Here is a 24,106-nt window from a genome sequence, read left to right as displayed (position 1 = left end):
TTACTAATGCCCTCGGTTGATAAACTACAAAAATGCAGGTTTTAATCCCATTCAGCAGCAACTGATTCTGTGGGAAGCTCACTTGAAAAGTTTTCTTTGAAGGAAAAGCCTGAAGACATAACCATGGACAAAACCAGAAACATAAATTCTCATTTTAAAATGAAAAAAATCTCACTATTTCAAAGTCAGTCTTGCAGAACACTAAAATGCTTGGGGTTTTATGTTCAGGATTTAGGACTATCATGGTGTTACTGTGTGCCTAAGCTGAACTCCTTTCTGCTCTATAGTATTTGCATTTCAATGGAAAAAAATCACACTGGCTATCATTTTCCCATATTTTCCTTTAACAAAGCTAACTTTGGGAACAGACATGAGAACATGTTACTGAGTCTTCTCTGGTGCTGATGAACTATGCTAACTATTTACATGCTCATTCTGTCTATGGCAATTTTAGGTAAAACTGTAAAACCAGAGAAGGAGGTTTGTGCTACCATATTTTACCGCTTTGTAACTGTGTTAGACAATCATGTGCTCAGGTACCACAATTCAGTTGCTAGCAGATAATCGAAAGCACAGTAACTCCCTCATACCTGTGTCCTCCAAGGCCTTGTCTATTGATGAAATTATTTGAGACCATTATTTACTCACAATAGGCAGGAACAAAAAAAAGAAAAAAAAAAAAGGGGAAAAAGCGCCTTGGTCCCACAATATACCTTTTTCTTATGGTAATGGAACACCTTTAAAAGCATGTTTTCAAAAATTAACAAAACAGTTATTTAAGGGCACTTATGTTAATCTCATTCTTAAAAAGAACAAAGAACTCACCCTCTTCAGCCCATGTGTCTGAAAGGCCATAAGGTATCTACATTCTTCATAATGACTATACTATTGTAATTAGGAGCACAATTTTCACAAATGTTTTAGACTAAGAAATGTTTTTAGCTTCCCAAACTCCCTGAAAGCTTGAAATGACTTAATGATTTTGTTCCCACTTGCAATTTTACCTCTCCAGAGGGAATGCATCATTTGAAAATGTTCATTTTCTCCGAGGAGGTGTATGTGGTAACTAGCACTGGGCAGTCTCTGTGGTTCTTCTCTGCTTTGAGCTCCTGTACCTGTGCATCTCACAGTGAGCTCCGCAGGTCCTCCCACACTGGAGTTACTCCACCACTCACTCCGCAGGCAGGCAGGCTGCTGCCTCCACCTGCCCGCTACCTGCTCGCTTGTGCCCATTTGGCTGACTGCAGGGCTGTGCTGTTTAACTGGACAGGTGAATGACGCAGCTAAAACAGTCCTCTGCCACTTGTTTTTTAATGGCATGATTTCATTGCTCTCCATCACAGTGAGGAAAACGAAGACCACAGAAGGTGGTATTTTCAGCCAGCCTTGGCACTACAGACTCCAGCGGCACTGTGGTCTGAGCAGCTACTCTGCTCTGGGAAGATGCTGGTTTGTATCTCTGCTGGATCTTGTTTCAAATATGGTTCTTTTAGAGGGTGACAGAAAATCTCAAGACTGACTCAAAAGTCACTTAGACTGTGGTCGGGAATGCAGCAGGAACCATACCAATGTTGCATTAAGTACCATTCCTGTTATATATGATTGTTTACATATTCTTTCTACATAATCCACTGCTCTGAATAACAGAATAAGGTGGCTCCAAAAACATACTTACACAGAGTTACCGTATCTTCAAGGGCAGGAGAACACCAAGAATTTAACAAGCCCCAACAGCAAAACCTTCCTTCTAACATCTTGCTGCCCAGCTGCTCCTCAGACTCCTCCCCCACCATCTCCTGACCGGGAAGAACAGATGGGTTTTGTGGCTCACCCACAGAGTCCTCCCTTGTTATCCTTGAAGGTGATGGAGTCTCATTCAGGGTGGAGTCCAAGACACAGTATTGTTAAAAAAAAAGGTAAGAAAAGGGGGAGATGAGGAATAACATGCTTTTTTCAGTGTGGCGCTCACCCAAAAACCTGGCGGTCAGCAGTACTAGTAGTGTTTTATAATGGGTTGCTCTAGCTCTCAATACCAGCTGTGTGAGCAAATGTTGTGCTGATCTTTGCAGTTTTTATCAGTCTTTTGGCAGAATACTTTTCTTTGCATAAGTTCACGCATACTTTGAGGTTTGGGTTTAGTCCTATCAAAATCCCAAAACAACATTTGAGAATTCCCCTTCCATCCCTAGAAAAGACCCCCATCACTGCACCAAACACACAAGCCCTGCTTTTCAGACCTTTCTACTGTATCTGATCCAGATGTCTCTCTAGTAAGCTTTTCAATGCAAATCATGACCAAAACCTGAAGCAAGGCCAGCTCAGAGTGATTTAAAAATTGTGCAAATATTTTATATGGCTTTAAGAAATAACATACCATTTGTGCAAGTTTATATACCCACAAATATATGCATACATGCCTGGGTGGTTACTAGTTTCCTATGTGATAAATTCTGGGGACAGAAATGAGGTATATTAAGGTGACAGCTCGTTCTGTGGTTTTCCAGTGAGGGCAGATACTGTGCTCCTTGCAACAGTCTTTTTTTTCTCCTTCTCAATAAACCCCTCGATGTGGGGCCACTCCCTTCAGCCTTTCCTTCTCGTCAGCAGACTTCCTAATCACAACTCACCTGGCTTCCAAAATCATTTCTTTTTCTTTTTTATTGACTAAACTGGAAAGAAGACCAGGCTTAACTTATTTCTCTCCCTCTCCAGGGATCTCATTAAGCATACCCAAACAGTGACATCTCTGCAGGGCTCCGGATCAATGGACACTGTCATCTGGAGATTTTAATCACATTAACACCACAGCAGACTAAAATCCATCTGATTCTCCTTTGCTCAAGTGGCAAGCTCAACACTTCTGCCGATTGCTGCAACTACTACTCAGAAGGCTTATTTATATGTGTGGATAAAAATCAATCTACCACAGCTACCACCTTCCAGTCCCTCCTCACAGTGCCTGAATTCCCTCTCAAGGAAATACAATTTGATCCCCCAGACCTGCCTTCTTTATGATAGGGATTAGCTTTATTCAGACAATCCTGAGGAGCAGAGTACAAAAATAATCAATAAAGTGAAGCTCTGTGAGCTGGTGGAAGAACCTGCACTGCTTATAAAGCATAGCAGAAAAATAAAGGCTAGGACTAGATTCCTACAAGTAGTGTTTGCAACCGAAGATAATTGGTGGAGGTAAAACTTGCATGGACAGTCTTACACAGAGCTCTCGGTGGCTATACAAGGCCCACTGGGTTTTGGAAGAGACAAACAAGGAGCAATGGTCAGGCTGAAGGGCAGCTGAACTCAATCATTACCCTAGGAACATGAGAGAATAGCTTAAGTTGCTTACAGGGACACCCATGTAACCATATGCTGCTGAAAAACATGTAACTGTTTTCTTTCAACAAATGAAAAATAATTTTTCAGCTCTACCCACGCATCCCTGCATCTCATCTGACTTCTGAAGAGTCAGTTACAAGCTAATCAATAGTAATTACCTATCATCCGGTCTTGCCCTCCTCAATGTGCTGTTACCTGATGCTGCTCCCTGATTATCTGGCACATGTAGGGTAGGAACTTGCAGGAACAATATTTCTTGATGGAAGCTGATGTTTCTTGAGCAATAACTCATTCTTCCATCACTAAACAATAATTGGACTTTTGTTGTAGTTGAAATGCCTCGCACCCTGTGAAGGCTGTATATTCCGTGAGATGGTTTTCTGTCAAGAAACATTTCCTAGTTCTAAGATAATTATTTTAGCAAATTTGGACTGTGGCTAAATTACTAAAAAGAAAAAAAAATCAATTTTCAACTTAAGCCCTGTGTTTGGTGCAAAATCTCATAAGAATTAAGGAATTCATCTCAGGATTTCTAAAGTAGCCCATGAGGATTCATAAGCACACTGTACCTCTTAAGCAATCTTTAATGAATGCTTCGGGGGCATCTGCACTTGTTCCTGCGTCATTACTGAAATTATTCTCAGCATTCAACTTCATCTCAAGAAAATTTTAGAATAGCTCTAATATTGCAGTGATTTAAATGATAATCCAAAAAAAGTGGCCTATCTATTTCTGCAAGATAAATTAAAGATACTTAAAGGATCAAATGTATCAGGTTGGTAGAGTAACTGTCATGTACAACATTGAAATGTATGTATTTAGGAGTTTGAAATTATCCTAGGCAAATAAAGCCCAAAAGTAATAAAGTAAAAGATTTAGCAGAGAATCAAGCCAACCAATGAAGCTAGCTGTCACTAAAGCTAGCTAAAGGCAGATAACAAAGTAAGCAAAATCTAAGTTACAGGAAAAGACTAGCATTTGACAGAATAAAGAAGCCTTAAAGAAGCTAAAAGTTATAATACAGCTTTAATGAGCTGCTCAGATCTATACATTTAATGGCAATTACAGGCCTGGAGCCATTGATCTTCCTTTTTCACTCTGTCCTCCCCAAGGCAGTACTCCCTGCCAGCATCTGGGGAAGTTCAGATCTCAGGGATTTGTCTACAATTGGTAAGTAATTAATATATTTTATTTATTCAGCAACCTAGGCAAGATGCTGAATGGTACAGGCACAAGGATGCACATTTGTTTAGAAGAAGTTCAACTCATCACAGAACAGTGACTTCGCTAAACCACAGCTCGACACCCGTATGCAACCCTGTGTGTGAACACTGCTCGGCTTGGCAGTGTTTATTAACACGCTTTTCTCTAGATGTAATGTTAGATTTGACAGGTCATGCAAGTTAACACCTCTTGGTGTTTTATTCCCACTGTCTCCAACAAGCACAAGCTGTTGGGGACTTACTCAGAAGAAAATACATGGAGATTTCTGTTCCCCAGGGATTTCTGCATGGGCCTTTTACCAGGAACACAAACCAAGTACCAAGGCTGAGTAAAATGCAGAAGTACTGCCCCAGGGGGACAGATGGGAAGTTTGATTTCTTTTGAATGAATTACCTACTTTCTCTCTAGTGCAGTTCCCTTCTTAATCCACCAGACAGATGTTCTTTATTCCTCAAACATACTTTTCAGTCTGCTCGCCATTTAAAATGGGGAGAAGTCTCACTCCCAGAAGACTCTGCTTTGAGTACAACATTCATGGCCTATGAGGGCTCCCATGGGCTGGGACAGGGTAATCTCATGAGAAAGATATAATTCAAGGTGACAAACTGAGTGTCAACACTCTCACTGACTGTGAGAGGCAACATGAGCGCAACAACTGCTTTCCAAATTGAATCCACTTTGCTAAGATCTTTGGTTTTCCAGCAATAAAGACAAACAAGCAAGTGAACAGTCAGTGGGAAAAAAAAAAAAAGTTTAGAAAGGAGGCCCAACAGCACTGGAAAAAAAGATTTTCATAGGAACTTTTAGCAAGTTCTATCCACATCTCCTGTAAAGCAGCATTAGCCAGTCTCACAGTGAATCCTTGGTTTACTTTTAATGAGGCCTGATTAGGTAAAAACAGTACAACCAGTTTAAATTCAAAATTACTTTGATGGACACAACAGAGGCTGCAGCAGTAGCAGCAGAGTGAATGAAGAGGTGAGATCTCAGACAAGAATGGGCACAGCATTTTGTTACATGGCATCAATTACAATCCTGGCAATAAAGATACTTGTCATGGGATTCTCTTCTTAGAATAAATAAGGTACATATTGGAGATACACCTTCTTCATAGTACTTTATTGCTTTTAGTCTATAAACTTTTTTTCACCTCTACACTATTTTTTAAATACTAGTTAGCATTTGTTTTGCCATGTGTGGATACACCCTACATAGCACTGTTTGCATTTCCCTATTGGGGTTACTGTTCATTTTACAGAAAATAAATTTTTCTTCTTAAACCGTTAAATCTCATCCAAGGGATTTTTGTCTTCTCTCCAATCATTCTGAATTCCTGATGTTCACCCAACTTTCAACTTTTGCTCAAAAATGGTAATTAAAAAGATGTTTCCAATATCTGTTACACATAAGAAAATCAGGGAAGTAGATAAAGATGAACATGGTCCTATAGAAATAAATTATTAAGCATTTTACTAATCTGGGTTCTGAGAAATGTCCTACTGAGAATATGCCTTAATGCTTTACAAATATAGGGAATGTTTCAAATGGAATTTATTTAAATTTATAAGAGAGAAGATTATTAATTAACCTTAAATGATGCTTATTAATTTTAATGTTATTTGGCAAATATTACTCATTTCAGTAATTCATTTTCTCTTCAAATGTACTGTCAGGACCTTTATAAAATTTCGGAGTATTTTAAAAAAATGTTGATGGGTTGCTCAGCAACATATGAAACTAAGTTGTGTTTTAATCTCCATGGCAAGTATCCGTGAATGGCAGCTCTTGAGATAGGACGGAAATTTGAATCATTTTTCATCAATTTTCCTACTTACAAGCATGATAACTAGAATGTACTTCAGAGTCACAAATCCAAGCAATTGAAATCCTTTCTTTAAACTTAGTTTAGTCTTTTTCATTCAGTTCAGCTCAAGGCTGAGTTCCTCACATAAAGATGTGTTTTGGACTGCCTTGTCAGGAGCTCTCTGAGGAACAAGGGCAAACCCCTCTACAAAATGCTGTTGTGCTTGCACTTACAAATCAGTTACAGCAGTCTGATAAAAGCAAAATGAGTCACTTTCTTCCAGTGAGTCTTTTCGGCTTTGTCTTTCAAATACAAAACCTGTTGCTGTTAAGGATACTTTGCTTTTGAGGCTCTGGTTAGCTCTGTAGCAAGCAGCTACGTTTGATACCATTTCTATTATTTTCTACTACTTTGAAAGAAAGTGTTTCCCATGAAGAAAGACATTCAGAAACGCTGTACTGACATCCATTGACTTCTACCACTGCTACAAAGCACAGCTGAATTTGGATTAGAATCTAAGTGATCTCAGGTGATGATAATAGCATTATGGTTGTGTGGTTTGGCTAGACAGATGGAAGTCCCTCCTCTCACTGCACCAGTCATGGTCAGGCTTAGCCTCTGCCTACAAGTGACTGCATCATGTTGGATGTTTTACCTTCTTTGTCTCCTGTACTGACATGACAGTACTCCATAGGGAAGACAACCTTTTACTATTATTAGATAGTGCCTTGACCCTGAGCCTTCTGTTGGCAGCCCCTTAAGGATAGAAATCAAGTGAAAGCAGTGCCAAGCTGCTGTCTTGTGTGAAGATGAGACGATCAAATACACGTTTAAGCTCCTTGATAGCAATGCCACCCATACGCAGACTCTATGGCCTATAAAAGGAATTACAAAAATCCAGCTGAGATGTAATGAAAACAAAAATTAATGACTTTGTATCTTTCTGTGAGAGTCCTGGTGTCAGCTTTGCTGATTCCTAGAGATGCCAGCATGACACTTTTGGTATACTCCAAGTAAAAAATTCAATGAATGACCCCAACTTTATGTTCAAAGTGGCATGAATATAAAACTGACAACTCATATTCAACATGTTTTTGAAGATTTTAAACCCCAGGAAATATTCAGAAATACAGGGCTGACTGTCATTTTGATGTGTAGGTGAATCCGCAATGGTTTCCTTGGGGTCTTATGAGACTGAAAAATGAATTTTGTGTCAGCTTCCTAACAGCGGGTTCCTGTTGACATGAAGCAACATAGAGCTGCTCCCCCAGGACCTCAGTACCAAGTCAAGCTGGGTGAAAACACTTAATTGAAGTGTAGAAAACAAAACAAAAGACTGAAAACATTTCAGACAACCATAAACATTCAATGCTTGAAACAAGTCAACAAGCATGCTACGGAGAAGCAAAAACCTAACTCAACAACTCAAGAAAAATATCCCGAACTAATTTCTCAACAAAACGTGTCAGAAGATCATGTTTTCACAGTGGTTTCCAAGTGAAAAGCAAGATTTACTGTCATTGCTCCTACAGAAGTTTTCACTGAGAAGTGGTAACCTTATTCCAGAGACAAAATGTTCAAACTAGTCAACACTTCCAAAGGGAAATAAAGCTGCTTTTCTGTCTCAGAAACCCTGCTGGCTGCCAGTGTTGACACAAAACTCGCTCTTGACCAAGCTCCTGAATGCTCAGCAAGCTCAGTAGGGTGGTGTAGTTGTTTTGTTTATTTATAAGCGTGGCAAGTTTCCTACTGTAGCTGCTACCACATTTAAATGATCTTGGCAAGGGTGAGGTGTATGGGATACATTCTGAAGGACTATGTCAGTGCCTGGCAGGCAATTTCCTCTTATTTTTTTAAAGCCCAAAACACATCTTTCCAGCCTCTGCTAAGTGTTACTATTTCTGAAGATATATGAAGCAGGTAAAATGGTAGGAGTGCTAGAAGGGAGATAAACAAGGACTTTGGAAAAAAGCTTCACACTGACCTTGAAGCAGAATACTGAGAGCTCTCCAGGCAGGTTTTTCTTCCCGTATAACCACTCATGGCAGACAAATATATTACTTAGATTTCTGCAAGGTATCCTAGAAGTCACCGCATTTTACCATCCCAGAAAGCCAAAGAGGAAGTCTTTTTAAAGTCAAGGAGCATTTTCCTAGATCCATAGTAAGTCTACAGGCAGAACACTGGCATCTAAATCTATCTGAACTGACCTTCAGAGCAAGTAAAAATGTCTTTCAGGCCAAATGAAACACCTAGTTATGTGAGGAGGCAGGAAAAAAGATCTAAGTGACTTGGAAAGTTTACAGGATTCAAAGTCTAGTGCAGCTTGCTAAGAGAGTCAAAAAGGCTGTGAGTGACCAATGGCCCAATGGCCCTAGAAAGGACAGTGATGATGAAACACCAGGAAATGGATGTTCCAATTAAGACTTTTAATAAGAAGTCTTCATCTCAGGTTTTAATGAATATTCTGCATTTCCTCTGTTTTCCAGGCAAGAAGTCAAGGAGTTCTGTGTTTGGCTTGGTTTTGTATGGGATTGCACGTTACTGTGGAAGCTACAGCGGTTTCATGCTCTGTCCTGCTGCAAACGTTTTGGGTCATTTATTTGCCTTCCCTATTTCACTCTTCTGCATACTACTCAGTGCTTCCAAACAGCAAAGTTTTGTAAGCATAGCCATATAATTTTCATAATCAACTTGTCCCCACTTTCAAATCCAGAAGCTTAAATGCTCAGTGCTTCTGCGTAGTCCAAACACCTCGCACTCCAGTTCATCCCTCCCCTCTCCACCCTGCTGCCTGATTTCCTGACATGCAGAGGAAAGGATAAGTTCTGCAGTGCTTGGGAAATGCTTGTCCCTGAATGGTGCTCTTTGAGCTGACAGAGGAAGCAAACCCTGCCATGGTGAATCCCTCCCCAGCTGTGCCCTTCTAGCCACTGCTTCTCATCTGCACAAGCAGAACTCACCTCAAGTACCTGCACTGTGGGGCACAGCAAGAGGTGGTCTCTGTGGCAGGTTCATCCTGGCAACTTCTAGCTTCAAAAACATGAAGTCCACATTTTAGATTTCACCCAGTAACCACTCAGCAGCTCATGATGGCCATGTGTTAGCTATTTCATATGATTATGATAGGAAACTCCAATTAGCAAGCAATGAACATGTTGATTTCAAAGTCCATCTAGATAGCACTTTCACACTGTAGTATATATTCTTGCCATTTGTTAAACAGTACATCGTTAATGATTCTGGGAGGAAATTAATTAGTGAAATTGCTTAAAAGCCCCATACTGTGAATGTCAGCCACAGACCCTCTCAAAATAATGTGACACTAAAATTCATCCTAGATACCTTCCTCAAAGGACGTTTCTGAAATCATGCTTCCCCCTCTCAGACTGGGAATTAAACTACAAATGCTTTGCATTAAGTCAACTAGTTTCTAGTGTCTACATTCAATAAGAAAGTGTAATTGGAATATGCATTTTGGGATCCTGCTGGCTACAAATCATGTTACAAACTGATCCACAAATGACATGCCATCTAGGAACCAATTCAACAGCTGCTGATACTCAGCCATTTCTGGAACAAATGATGACAACTGCTTACAGGACCCTAACAGCAAAACTATGTCAGATACACAGCCAGAAGAGTACAGCACCAAATGCAACCAGATGAAAATTATAAATTTTCACAGTGTTAGAACTTGCTCTCAAAGTTATCCAGACTGCTTAAAGTTTTATCTTTGATACTATTTAAAAGTATCAACAACCTATTAAAATTAAGCCAACATAAAGTTCCTCTGTTAGCATGTCCTAGCTGGACAAGACAGCTTAGAAATACAATTTATTTTCCCCTGTCAGAGTTTTAGAAAGTGTCAGTGTGATAGAACAACTTTGGAGGAAAAAAAAGAAGAGCCACAAAAGAAAGCAGACTTTTCCATTCCTGCTTTATTTCACTCTGTAGAAACTCTCAGCTCAGATTATCCCCATCCTCTGAGAAATCATGCACCATTCACAGCTGCTCAGTAAGCAAACCTGGTTTATGTACTTGTGAACTAATATAATCAGTAATTATTATATATACATTAGAAAAAGATACAGGTATCAGTGTTTGATGCTATAATTTACACTCCCAATAGGTACTGAAATGAAGGATAATCCTCAGGTCTCCTGTATACCATTATTAGTAAATTTTACCAAAAGTTTCTGTTTTTTGTAAGGGCTATTTTTGTAAGTTCATTTGTTCATTTATCATCAGCATAATCAAAAATTAGTATATTAATCAGATAAAGTGGAATTCAAGTTGGTCAGTTTTACTCCTGATTTCAGCAACTATCAAGAACCTGAACCTGACTTTCCTCATACTCAATAGAGTCAACACACAGCTAGAGACACGGGCATCACTAAAAAACAGCCTTTCCCTGTGGAGCCACCCGTTTCCTACCTTCACAAGTTCTTTGTGATGCAATAACCACAAGACAGATTCTGATTTCAGTGGCTTAATCTCCCTGTCATCAAAGCAGTGACTTTAGGTTTACCTTACTGTAATGTCTTGACAAATTATTCCATATATCAACCAATACAAATGTAATACTAACCAGTAAGTGAGAACAAGACTAACATCTTAATGTGTTTATTTCCATTTGTAGCTTGCATAGTAAATTTATTGCAATGATAAGTGCTTTTTCTTGTGTCCTCACTTTATTTTCACCTTTGTTCTTCAAGAGGGTTATCGATTCGTCTCCTCTTCAAACACGGTATGATCTGGCAAGTCAAAGGGGATCATTTCAATGGTGAGGAGTGGATCACAACATAACCCTGAATAGCAGAACTAAAGAAATGCCATTTCTGGTTAAGCTTCTTGGCGCATCAGCAGTGCTGTTTTATGTGAAGAACCCCAAACCCTCTTCATGGACTACTGTCAAAGGCAGCTGGTTTGAAGAAATGCCTACCTGAAGACGGCAAGGCTCAGGGACCAGAGCACTAGTGGTTTCCTCAGTTCAAATTTTGCTCGTTTGTTCATTAGGTGCCGACCACCAAATATAAAGGCAGCATACAGAGCTGAAAATAGGAATGATTTCTTCCTGCAAAACAAAACCAAAAAACACCTGTCAAGTATTTAATTAGTATTAGATACACAGCAGTCACATCTGGACATAACTGCCAAGGGCTTAGGCTTTTGCATTTCCTTGAAAGGAAACTCTCTTGAAGACACTCCTGTGGCCCAGCTGAAATTATCAGTAGTGTATGAACTTACATGCCTGCACCTTTATAGGGTCAGGTCCAGGTGCAGGCAAAACTGACCCCGGGGAAGTTCTGAAAAAGGACAGCCAGATTTGGCTTCCATTCTTCCCCAGTTTCTGAACTTCTGTGAGGAACAGAATAGATATTGCAGAGCCCAGACACACTTCTGCAAGCACAATATGGTTGATAATTGAAGCAGCTGATCAACTTTTGTGGCTTATTTATCTTTTTCATACAAATTTTTGTTTCCTGCAGGCTCCTTGCTTCCTGGAAATTTAGTTATCGTTTTCTCCAAGAAGACACTCAAAGCTCGTGAGCACTGCAACACAACATGAAGAGCCTCATGAAAAGTGGAGAACCAGCAAGGAGAGGTCAATAGCTCTATTAAGCAGCGACACGATGGGTGACATTGCCCTGCTGCACAATCCCTGCTTGTGAGTGCCAGTTCTGGAAATGCAGTGAGTTTCCTGAAAGGTCAAGCAGGGCTCTGTTATGGAACTTCAATGATACTCTTAGAATTGCAAGTTTTATTTTTAAAACTGCCTGATAGTAGTCCAGCCAGCAATAATGAGCAAATATTTGAACTCTGCTACTATAATTCATCATAAAACCACCATTAGAGGTCAAAAATAGATCCAGTCTGGGATTCCTTCCCACACAGCACAATATTACACTAAGACTTAATGATGTACAGCATTAATGGTGGCCTAACTGGATAGGCATCTATTTAGGAACAGATTTTTCTCTACAAAATCCATAATTATATTCAAAAATACCAGTGGACTATAGCTTTGCACGAAGAGGTGATGGTTCTTTTTGGACCCCAAAAAGGAAAGAAAAACACTCTTAAGAAAGGTAACTACTTCATGAATATCCCAGAAAAGGCCTCAGCAAGCTACAAGATCCTATGTTCCCTCTGACACTGGAAGCCCAAGACGATGCAGTATCAGAAATACCTGTTATCAGGGTGCAGCACACCGCCCAGCCTTCCCAGTGGGGACAAGGTTCACCTGCATTGCGGTCTTTAGAGTTTTTATAGGATTTTCAATTGGATGTTATATGAAAGTATGTTGCTTCACCTCAATATAAAGACAAGGATATGCTCCTGGTGCCCCTACTGGTGCCAAGTAGGTGACACCTCCAGGCTCTTCCATTATGATTAGCCGGCTAAGGGCACCCCATGGCAAGGGATATCGGCAGCACACCACAGTCCTGAAGGCCAAACAATACATGCAGCACAGTATGGCACAGCACACCATGTGCCTGTGTCTGCTGAAGGCAAGTGGTAGACGGATCACAAGCCCCTCCATGTAAAAGGGTCTTCTCAGGAGGTCCACAAAAACTAAGAAAAGCTGTAGCTGTACATCTGACTGGAAGTACAAAGAAAGCACAGGCAGCCTTCATTGGAGAGAAACGAGTTTTATATATATTTGAAAGCTAAGTAAAAGCGAAGTCCATAGAGACAGAGGCATATCAGTATGCGTGCAGCAGCATGCCATTTTCTGCCCACTTAGAAACTCCTCTGTTTCTATTGACATGTTTATAGCTCTGTGTTGCAAAACACAGGTAACCTCGTGAAAATCCAACTGGTGCTCTGCACTGAGAAGGAAGAATCTGGTGCCTGTGGTCCCCCAGGTGAGCTTTTGCATCCGTGCTGGCAACAAGCCCCAAGAAGACCAGGATGACCACAGAGTCAGCGCCTTTTCACCTTCTGCACTGAGATGGTTTCATTGCCATGGCAATGTTTTTTACAACTGGGTTCTGAAAACCACAAAGCATCAGCCCTTATTCATCTCATAATAAAGAAAAAAGCATTTATTTTCACTTCTATGGTCTTGAATTTCACAGTCAAGGAAGGGGTAGAATTACCACATTTGATAGCATGGTTGCAGTTTAGCTTGGATGGAGGTCAGCAAATAATTGTAACCAGTTTGGGTAGTGATGAACCACCTCAAACTTGCTCAAACCAAACCGCCTGTTAAGACAAGATTTGTACATTACGGGACAGGAACAGACTCTCCGTGTGAGGTTGGACTGCATTCCCATCTCCATCCCTCTGCGGCCTCTTGTGTGCAGAGCTGCCCATTGCTAACGTAAGCATGGGCAAGGAAAGGCAGTGGGTATGTGATGGGCTCTCCCACAGCCTGCAGTGCTGTCCTGGCTGCCCCAGAGCATTAGGAGAGACATCCGCTCTGCATGCTTCTGCCCCCTCAACCCCACAAAAGTCTGGGCTTACAGCACTGAGCCAGACAGACAGCAATGCACACAAAGAGGTATGGAGATACACATACACGTGTGCTGCCACTAGGGCCAGTCAGTCATCTGCTGGGGTCCCACGGGAGGGATCCTGCAGACTCACGCTACAGGGGAGGTGCAAATCCCCCACCTCACAGCACTGCAGTGGGAGTCCCTCACACCAGAGACAGGCAAGGTTTGTATTGCACTGGTCCATACATGGAGCTCCAAAGCAACTGAGAGCAGTGCAGGATGGCAACACCTCAGCGCAGGGGAAAAGACTGCAACACAGTGCTGCCATGGAGCTGCCAACAGGACATGGGCTACGTGGGCTGACATGGGGAGATGTCAGGATTTAAGAGCAGTAGCTGGAGATACTTTGCAGGAAGGCAGGCAGGCAGGAAGCAGTTCAGTTCTGATCAAATACAGCCAAGACTTCAAAATAATGGTTTGACTTCAGTTCCAACTAAAGAAAAAAAGACCGGTCTGCATGAGTTAGCAGCTCAGGTCTGTGCTGTTTGACTCCCTTCTTCCTGGACAAGATATACTCTATATATTTACACCAAGTAACATTTTGGTTTGCTTATTACTCAAACTGTTTTTTGTGAGTTCAGTCAGTCTATTGAGGTCAATAGGTATATTATACTAATTAGAACAGATAAATTTTAGGTCACCTTTAACAGCTTTGTAATGAGTTCAGCATTATTTGCAATGATTGTAAATGGTATTGCCACAGTATACAGCTTTATATAGGTGGTGGCAGACATGAGAAGATTTGACTGCACGCATGATGAGAACTGCAGAGAGCAGCTGTAAGCAGTTTCAGATGAGGGATGCAGTAGTATTACCTTCTATCAGAGGTAAGCACAATACTGAATAATGATCAGCCCAATTTTGAAATCATCTCTCTGCTTTGACACCTGCTGACAACTTTTCACAGTTTTTGCATCCAAATTACTTTGAGTTTTCCCCTCTTTGCAGCATAATAATGGTTAAAACGACTGGGTAGTCCAGGTGATACAAAGGGGTTGCAGAGGTATGTACTCTTAAAATAATCTGTTTAACTGCATTAGACTGGTATTAACCAGCTTCCTATCAGTGTTTTTATGATGGCTTTTCCTGAGAGGTTCATGACTACAGTCTGTACCTGGGCTGGTGACACAAAGCAATGGCAATCTGACAGCATTCAATTATATCTGATACAGGTTTAGCCAAAGGAGGCTAACCAAATAAGCATTTTTAAAGGCAGAGTTTTAGAGTTGTTCTGGAGCACTGTAACTTTTCATTACTATTATCTGAAGACAAACTAAACAGAGCAGAAGGACAACAAAAAAAAATTAACCTTGAAACTAAAACAATAAAAAAATCCCCAAAGTAATTCAGTAGCAGACTCGCATCCAGTAACTTCAACGTTAGCACATTCATATGTTTGTCTTCAATTCTGTTCTACAGGGTAACACAGTAGACATAAAGACAGGGCTGCCAAATCCTCCACATTTTTCTGGCATTTCTGTTTCTCACAGTTGTCTCCCACCTTCCTACATTTTCAGACTTCAGGGACTAAGTACTATCTCTACTGAATACAACTCCATGTTTCCCTGTTGAAAGTTGCCAGCTCTTTCCCCCAAAAGGGAGGCAGGGGAATTTTCTGGAGAACCTACAAAATGCTGTGCTCAGGCTGGGGATTACTACAAGAAAGGGAGGCAAGAGTTCGGGGCTACAGTTGGAAGATGTGAGGCAGCAGAGAGGTGGCTGTATCACGAGGCAAGGGAACAGGCAGAAGCAGCTGACATGATGGGAGAAACAGAAAAGGAAGGATGAACGGTAAGCATGACAGCAAATGAGGGGAGCTGGCAGCCAAGAGATGGACATGAAGATGGGATAGCATGGAAGGGAAGGAAATTTGAAGTCCTTTCTCTGCAGAAACCCCTGGAGGGATGCTTCCTGCACCCAAGGGCACACCAGTGGGCTCAGGCTACCCACGCTGAACAGAGAGCCGGTTACTCTCCTGCAAAAATCCTACAACAGGGACAGGTGGTATTATCATCCCCTGGACCACAGCCCATGGTTTCTGCTTGTCCCTTTTCACTGTGTAAACCACAGGCAGGTGATGTGTTTTCTCAAGGATGGATGAAAGTCTGGGCACTGATGTGCTTTTTAGAAGCTCAAATCCTTTATTAAGTCTGCCCTGTGGCAGAGGAATGGAGACAGGCAAGAAGGAAAAGGAGTACAACTGGGAAGAGGGAGGCAGAAACTGGGGCTGATAAAGGAAGACAGAGGAAATCCACCCCACCAGGAACAAAGCTTCTCCTCATCCGCAGCCAGGAAAGCCCACCCAGGCACCAAGGAACGACAGGGAGAGATCAGACATCCAGCCTCAGGCAGGAAAACACAACACAGAAAGGGGCAGCAAATAATCCAAAGAAGAAAGCAATGGTAAACAGACAGCTAATAACTAAGAAATCTTGAGTCCCCCAGAAGAATGTTATTTATAAAATACTGAAAGAATTACCACAGTATTCTAAAATAAGGGGCCAAAGCCTGAGGGTGAGCCTCTTGCACAGCAGCGTGAGACATCCGGGTGTCTCTGATGCAAAGTGAAATAGCCCTGAATATTGCAGTGCTGCTGAGGGAGGTGGTTGCAGCCCAGATGCACTGTTGTCATTTTTGCTCCTGAAAATAGCAGCCTGAGTCATTATTGTAGAGTTCTCTGATGTTAATGAGTAAAATGAAACATGTGCTAAAAAATTTAATATTTCCATAGGATTTTCTATAATCATTAAGAAAAATCCATATAGAAATGCACAAAGGACAACCTTATCAGAGATCTTTTAACTATACTCTATCATGTAAAACAGGATTATCCTCATAACAGCATTCAGTTGGGGAGTAGTAAAGTGAAGCAGTGTTAGCCCTCTCTATTTACATTACATAGGGGTTTTAAAATCTTTTTTAAATCAAGATGTTTTTACTTTGCACAGGCAGAGCTCATTCTTAAGTTCATTACCACTTCCTCATATGCTATAAAGGAAGCACAACAGGTAAAAAAACCAACCACCCCAGCTGCCAGAGCAGAGTGATTCTTGCAAGTAAAGAGGCAGTTTCAGGCTCTCTATGTTTTTCTTTTGGCCTTCTTCATTGCCCATTTTATTGACTTTAAAAAAATGATATTACTGAAGAAAAAAAAAAATGCTCTCTCACATGAAAGATAAGGGACTTTTCTTATTGGTTTATTCCAGCTTTCAACAGAAAACAACAACCACCACTTGTGTTTATAATTGAAACTCCTAACTTGAGAGTCTAAAGTGCTTTAACCTGAACCAGTGTAAATCACACAGCATACCCGTGTCCATGGCTCACAAGCCGTGGCTGGTAGCCTTGGCAAAATTACCTTCTCTTTGGTGCTTATTTAAAAATCACACATTCTGTATGTATAAAAAGGGTGTGAAAACGCTTCTCAGTCTCTCAGTGTTTCTACCTCAGAAATACTGTCAAAGCAAAGCTTTCTCTCTCTCTTCTCAGAGATAATTTTGACAGAACCAGCAAGAAGAGATCCAACGTGTGGATATGCCAGATCTGCATATGAAAATATAACCTGTACTCCTGGCTTCGATTTGAGTTTCTGCAGCTGTTTCCCGTTGACCATACCAGCCTTAATAATAGAGAGAAGGATGTGCAGAAGAGGAAAACCTGTCTGATACACAGATGCCAACATAGTCTGATTTATTTCTACAGCTCAATATCCTTTGACATTTATATTTAGAGCAGCAACGACAACAGTCACACACACGAGTAGGTGACTCACTGATGATGGTCTCTGACGTAACAGGCTATCAGAGAGTAAATGGGAACATACCTCATACCAATCATCTGATCCCTTAATTTCTAAGGCTGCCTCTCAGAAGACCATTTCAGCCTCCTCGTGACAGGTATTGTTGGATACACTGGCCTGTGCTCCCCCCAAGGCCAGGGCAGCTCCTCAGGCTCTGCTCTCCCTGCTGGGAGCAAGGGAAGAGGAGTCAGGGCCCCAGGAACATATCCTGGCCAGGGACTGGTATTACTCCATCTCTACCTTTTACTGGGGTCCTGTTCCCACACTCAATTCATGTCATTACTGACAGACAGTACCTGTATCATTGGTCCAACACCTTAACCCACGAAAAGGAAGAAAATACAGCACTGGGATGCTGTCAGAGGGACTGCTGCAGGAACTGCCCCAAAATCAACTCTGCCAAAAAGGATGGAGGGAGGAGAAGGACTTGCAAGTGCACTCCTTGCTCCATGAGTGCTAACAGCTGAGCCAAGGCATAGCCTGAAGCCCAGGTCCCTCACTGCCCAGGTTGGAGCGGGAAGGGCAAGAGCTGCAGTGACAGCTACCTCTGAAGAGCAGAACAACTATTTTTTTTATGGTGTATCACCAGATCACAGCCCACTGTGGTCCAGCCAAAGGCCTGGCTGGAGATAACCCCAGCTCCCCACCAGCCAACCTGCATGGGCATCCTCCCTGGGGAGCAAGCAGCTGTGCCCACCCAAGCCTCCCCCTACATCACGTTCCATCAAACCCAGGAGCAGGAAAGCACTCCCAGCTCATGCCGTTGGCAGGACAGGCAACAGCCCTAAAATTACAGAAAGGAGAAACAAGGGCATGGAAATGTGGAGGCACGGAGGAAGGTGGTTCATGTCCTGTACATTCCTGATGGTTGCATTTGTTTTGTTGAAACATGTTTGCCAGTAGTTTGTCACATTCATGCTTGTACAATATACATGTTACAGAGTATTAGCCATAAACTAGGATATGTGCAGCTAGAGACAAAAACAGCAGCAGCAAATTTTTCTTGCTTTCTCTTTGCAGTGGGAAAACGTAAGAGAAGCATAAGGGTGAGAAAATTAAGTCAAAATATTTTTCTCCAGATAAAAGAGGCAAACTCAGCTCTGAAATATGTGAAGTCCCTTGTTCTTTATAGGCCTCATTTAGGCTTAATTGAACAAACCATAAACGTTAAAAACCCATAAGCTACAATCCCAAATATAAGCAATGTCACAAGAGAAAACGCCTCAAATGGATAGCACTTCAGAAAACAAAACAAAACTAAACAAAAACAACAACCAACCAACCTCCAAAACTTTGGGTTTTAAAACCAGCTTGCCAAAATTTTATCACTGAAGGCAAATCAGCTTCACCTCTGACTCTGCCCCAGATTTCCTCCACTTTTAAATCATGAATTGAATGGGGGTCAATCCAGCAGACATGGCAAGTGACAGTGTGCTTGCAGTGACAATAGTCATCCCTGAGTTTCCACCTCACATGGAGAGCAGTGGAAGTTGCAGCCCAGTGGGCTGGATTACCAGACTCAACCCCATTGTAACCTCCTACCCAGCTGGCATCCCAGATGACACTGTTCAGCCTGTGCCGAAGCCTGCATCACCCCATCTTCCATGTCCCCACTCCACCCCAGGGTTGGGCCAGCATCTGACCTCACTGTTACTGATAAGTGAATTTTTACACAAACCCTCCAAAATTTATATCACCAGAGCTAAGAACTGAATCTAGCCCCAGAAGATTCATAGAAGCCTACTGGCAAAATGATCATCCCTGTCCCTGTTAATAGCCTTCAGAGCAGGTCAGTGTAATCAAACTCCTCTACTGGAAGTATCTGCTAAATCCATCTGCATCACTCTGACAACATACCTAGTTCTTAATACAAAGACTTGGGGTTCTAAGAGGACAAAGTAGGGTGTCCATTGTCCCCTTGGGCCCACCACGGGTTTCTCCAACCTTTGCTGGAGGTTTGAGGCAGTCTGTGGAGGGGCAGCAGAGAGCAGGGAAGCTAATGTAGGTCATGGGCACTGCAGTTCTGATGAAAAACTACAGTACTTTCACTTTTAATTTCATCAATGTAAATTTAAACCTCTGGCCTCCACAGTAAAAACCTGAAGCTAGTAAACACAACTGCATCTGAACTTGGGGACTACTAACCTACATCGCTCCCAGCTGAAGTCATTCTGTTTGTACCCACGTCTCACCTGAGAGCGGTTAATGAAGATGCTAGTGGAAGTATATCATATAGACACTGCATGGAGATAACTAGATCTCCATACTGCCTTTACTCATTTGATCTGCTTTATCTTATCAAATCAATCAATGGTTATGACAATATACACCTTGTAAACAGCCTTGGAAATAATGTCTGTTGGATCTCAAAAAATATTTAAGTAGGGAAAAAAAGAGTCATTCAGAATGAAACATGGAAAATGCAGGGATTGCAAGCAAGCAGTGTGTTGTTTTTTTATCTATCTGCCCTAGAAGACATTCCAGCAGATGTTGCTCCCTTACAGCCTTCTGCAATACAACCTGAGGAAACAATGTTGCTACAACTGCCAGTAGATTGCAAAACACAAACCAACAAAAACCACTCTGATTTTCCCCGACAGAGTTCCCAGTCAAAAAAGACATGCAAGATTCTCCTGTGGAGCAGAGAACAACCTTGGAAACACAGCAGCCAAAAAATAAGCTAGGGCTTGGTGACCACCTTATGAAAAGGATCACTTCATAACTCTTTCAGTGCTGGAAAACATTAAATTATCCTGAAGGAAACCAAACTGAGGGGATGCCTGAAATGCATGATAAATTAGAACATACACTTACTGGCCTTCTCTTCCCATCTAAAGACCTAAAACCATATAGACAGATGGGAGCAAGCCAGCAATGCCATTCTGTGGCCTAAGTCTGATGAAAAGGGGATACTGGTACCAGTGACATTGCAGTAATGGAACTGCAGAATAAAATGTCTTGCTTTCAAACCCTGTAAACACTCACATGCCCTGTGGAAGAGAAGGGAGTGAATGGAGCTCATAGACATTTTGGTAGAGAAGCAAATGAAAGAATACTTTCCAGCATCCCTTACTGAAGAAAAATCTGATCATCTGGAGAGCAACTGCCTACTCTGACTGCTCCTGCAGTACTTTTTGACACACAATGTCAAGGATTGCTTGATGTATCTAATAAAGTCTTCAAGGACATCTGATATTTGTCTAGTGTTGAGAGAATAAGTGACAAAGGATGCTAATGGAAACACTGCAGCAAACCTGGACCTAACACTTGACTGATAGGAAACTAGCAAAATCCAGAAAAAAAATGCAGCAATCTTGCCATAATATTTTCAACCACCTCTCTAAAATAAAGAGCCCTGTCAAACAGCCATTTTCCTTCTCAATCGACCAGGAAGCAGGTCAGGACAAATACAAAGGTGTTTCAGCAGTGCTTGAAACTTGCAACAAGGAGCAGTCTGCAGTAGTTAGGAGGCAGGTTTATATGCTTCTACCTCCTTGCAACACAATGCTTTGCAGCTTGCCCAACACAAGGTAGCCCTGTGCATTAGCTGACTATGTCATCATTAACAAATGGCATTTTTATGAACTAAACCTCACCATTACTTACGTAAGAATTTAATGCTTTTCATTCCCAGCAGAGGCTAATCTGCTAATAAATTTCCCAGTACCTCCAATTCGTCACAATTCTCATGTCGATGACCATGATCTATAGCTTCTTTGTTAAATCCAGAATCACTACCTGAAATCAGTCAAGGCAGTACCTTTAAAGCAAACCCTACCAAAGATAGAGACAAACTGGCGGAATCCAACTAAAATTATTTGAGGAGAGAATGTAAAACACCATGAGAAATACTCTGAGTGATAAACCAGTAGAAGTAATTTTCTAATTACTGTCAGAGTTTCCAGGATCCTATGAGGACAAGATTTAAGAGGCAGGATGACATTCCTAAACCTGTAGTGCAAATGAATGGGGCAGAGGAACGTAGCAAACACTGTACAATCACCAACACCCATTCCTCAACTAAATAGCACAGCCTGGCTGTTTTTCAGGCATGTCCTGCAGACATCCCGCTTGCAGTCCTGAACCAGCCTGAAACAATCAGAATAAACCAGCAGGAGTGGCACAAGGCAGTACAAAGTACATGGCATTAATGTAGCTTATCTCTATCCTGTCAGCAATATGTTTGTGACAGCTTGTTCCGGCCTTCCACCTCTGCCTACAGCTTCACACTTGGCACAGGCACCCTTGTCTCTCTTGAGAGGTGCAGGACCTGCCAGCTCTTCCAAACTAAAGTCTGGGTCTTACTGCTTCTAGCTAAGAGGGCTCAGCTGACTGCATCCTGCCCTTAGCCACCCCCTCACCTAATCAGACGGGATACTAAACTGCTTAGCAGTATTTCACTTTCCATGGTGGTATAAAGAGCCCAGGCTACTACAGGATTAGCGAGTGTAACATTAAAGTATTATATATACATAGAGAGTTGCCTGTCCTACCCCCTGCTAAATCTTGGTCACAGGGGATCTGTTAAAAAGGCTGGAGATGCCAAAAGGAAAGAAACCATGAATAAACAAGGCAATGAATCTGGACTATGGTGGAAGTGGCTGCATACATGACACCATGAGAAGGAAAAGAAGCATAACCAGGAGCAAGCAGTAATTGACATTGAGCTCTTCTGGACAGGCAAACGGAGCAAAGCAAAGCAATTCAAGAACAGCAACAGTCAGAATTTAATGGCCATGGTCATTAAGGGGCAAAAGGGAGAAACGGATTACTGAAAATGAATAGGAAAGTCTGTTAGCATGTCAGTGACACTGTTTTAGATTTTTTTTTTAAACAGAAAGTAGCCTCCCATGAAGGCAGAAAAATTAAATACATTATCTGGCCTTTGTTTTTTTCCTAAAGGTCACATAACCAAAATTTAGTTTACATCTCCACGCATATTCCTTTTGCTATTCTTTTTTCTTAGCTGGATTGTCCACCACTCATTACTTCTGTAACTTGTGGATTTTGCTTGAACTTCTCTCCATGGCAGGTCTGCTAACTTCTGGCTGGCCTATAAAGAACTAAAAAAAAAAAAAAAAAAAAAAAAAAAGCCAAGCTATTCATAAATTAATTTCTGTATCACACAGCTGAGCGATAGAATAGAATAGTCTCTATTCTCATGACCTATTCTTACCACTTTTCTTTCATGCGGCTCTTCTGAGAGCACCAATAAATCTGCTTCTTACATCTACCCATTGTCTCTGTCTTCTTATGACCAGATGTCGTTAACTACACATGAACCCATTTACATCAGTATCTTGTTCAAGGATGCTCTGCTGCTCTGTTTCTTCTTTCACTTGCAAAGGGAATACAAGAGTACCTTGGCACCTGTGTGCAGGATCTTATGGGCAACAGAGAGGGGGAAGAAAGTGATCTTCCAAAGATTCTACTTTCCCAGAGGATGCCCTGAGGTGCTCCAGCACTTTGCAGTGCTCATACCACAGCCCGTGCTGGCAGCTGAACCCAAAACCTTCTCAGGCACCAGTCACCCTTGCTGCCCCTGCAGTCAGTGGCCCTGTCACACAACTCACACGCTGAGACTGGACACCTTGACGCCTTCCTGCTAACCCAGTGCAATTCAAGCACCTACCACAGTCTCTATGGGTTGGGCACCTCCAGTTTCTGTGCATTAAGTACACAGTAACAATAGCTTGCTTTTACAAGCCGCTCTCCTTGGGAAAGGTAAATGCTATCTCTTTGAGGCTGGTAATGATCAACACAACTGCATATTTGCCACCCAGCTAAACTACATGCCCAGAGAAGAAGTTCTAACACTGTGTGTTCAACAAGTTTTTTCACTTTCATGATACCCTTGAGCAAACGGCAGTTTGTTAATGTTCACTGCTTTCAGTTTGGTTGTGGTTTGTTTTTTTGTTCTTTAGCTGTAGCCTGCTTTGAGATTAATGAGTGTAAGCACACTATAAATGCCTATCAGAGAGTTTCACAATTACTCTGTGTCTGGACCAAGACTTCACTCCAGCATGTTTTCCAAAAGGCAGCCAATCTTGGAATTCAAAACGCCAACAGAAAGAGTTTACTCATGTTTTAGGAACCTATGCCAGTGATTCTCCTCCCGCCATATTGCAAGGTTTTTCTACTTTAATTTCATTTCTCTGGCTCACTGGGACTCCAGCCCACTGAAAAAAAAAATATTTTTGAGACCCTGACTTGCACCAACAATGACTGACAAACACAGACACGTGCCCCTGTGTTCACCTGCGTCCTGGCTGCAGTACTGCCATGCTGGGGCCAACCCGCACCATGCTGAGAACCAGTGGCAATGGTCTTGGGCACTCCAAGCTGCGATCTCCACATGGTCAGCACAGTGCAGAGGTACACAGGCTCATGTGGGAATTTCTAGAACAGCCCTTCATATCTCTCCTTCTCAATAGCCTG

General features: G+C 41.8%; 1 protein-coding gene across 3 annotated transcripts in view; it reads right to left on the bottom strand.

The window, feature by feature from the left end:
* The window catches only part of ELOVL6 (ELOVL fatty acid elongase 6), a 58,542-nt gene that overhangs the window by 19,738 nt on the left and 14,698 nt on the right, over window positions 1-24,106 (bottom strand). Inside the window, exons 1-2 of one of the 3 annotated variants that reach the window (XM_026847920.1) lie at window positions 11,615-11,634; window positions 11,310-11,441 (exon numbers count right to left, since the gene is read on the bottom strand). In XM_026847920.1, coding sequence (XP_026703721.1) covers window positions 11,310-11,441; window positions 11,615-11,616 — 134 coding nt within the window. In that variant the 5' untranslated portion in view covers window positions 11,617-11,634. Of the gene's footprint in view, window positions 1-8,348; window positions 8,411-11,309; window positions 11,442-11,614; window positions 11,635-24,106 lie in introns of those variants that run through there. The other 2 variants (XM_026847923.1, XM_026847924.1) reach the window with 2 other exon arrangements.

This window comes from Athene cunicularia (genome assembly GCF_003259725.1).
Source record: "Athene cunicularia isolate RWA chromosome 4 unlocalized genomic scaffold, athCun1 chr4_part2, whole genome shotgun sequence".
NCBI lineage: Eukaryota > Metazoa > Chordata > Aves > Strigiformes > Strigidae > Athene > Athene cunicularia.
Note: the sequence above shows the minus strand (reverse complement) of the source record. Positions and strands in the feature narration are given on the sequence as shown.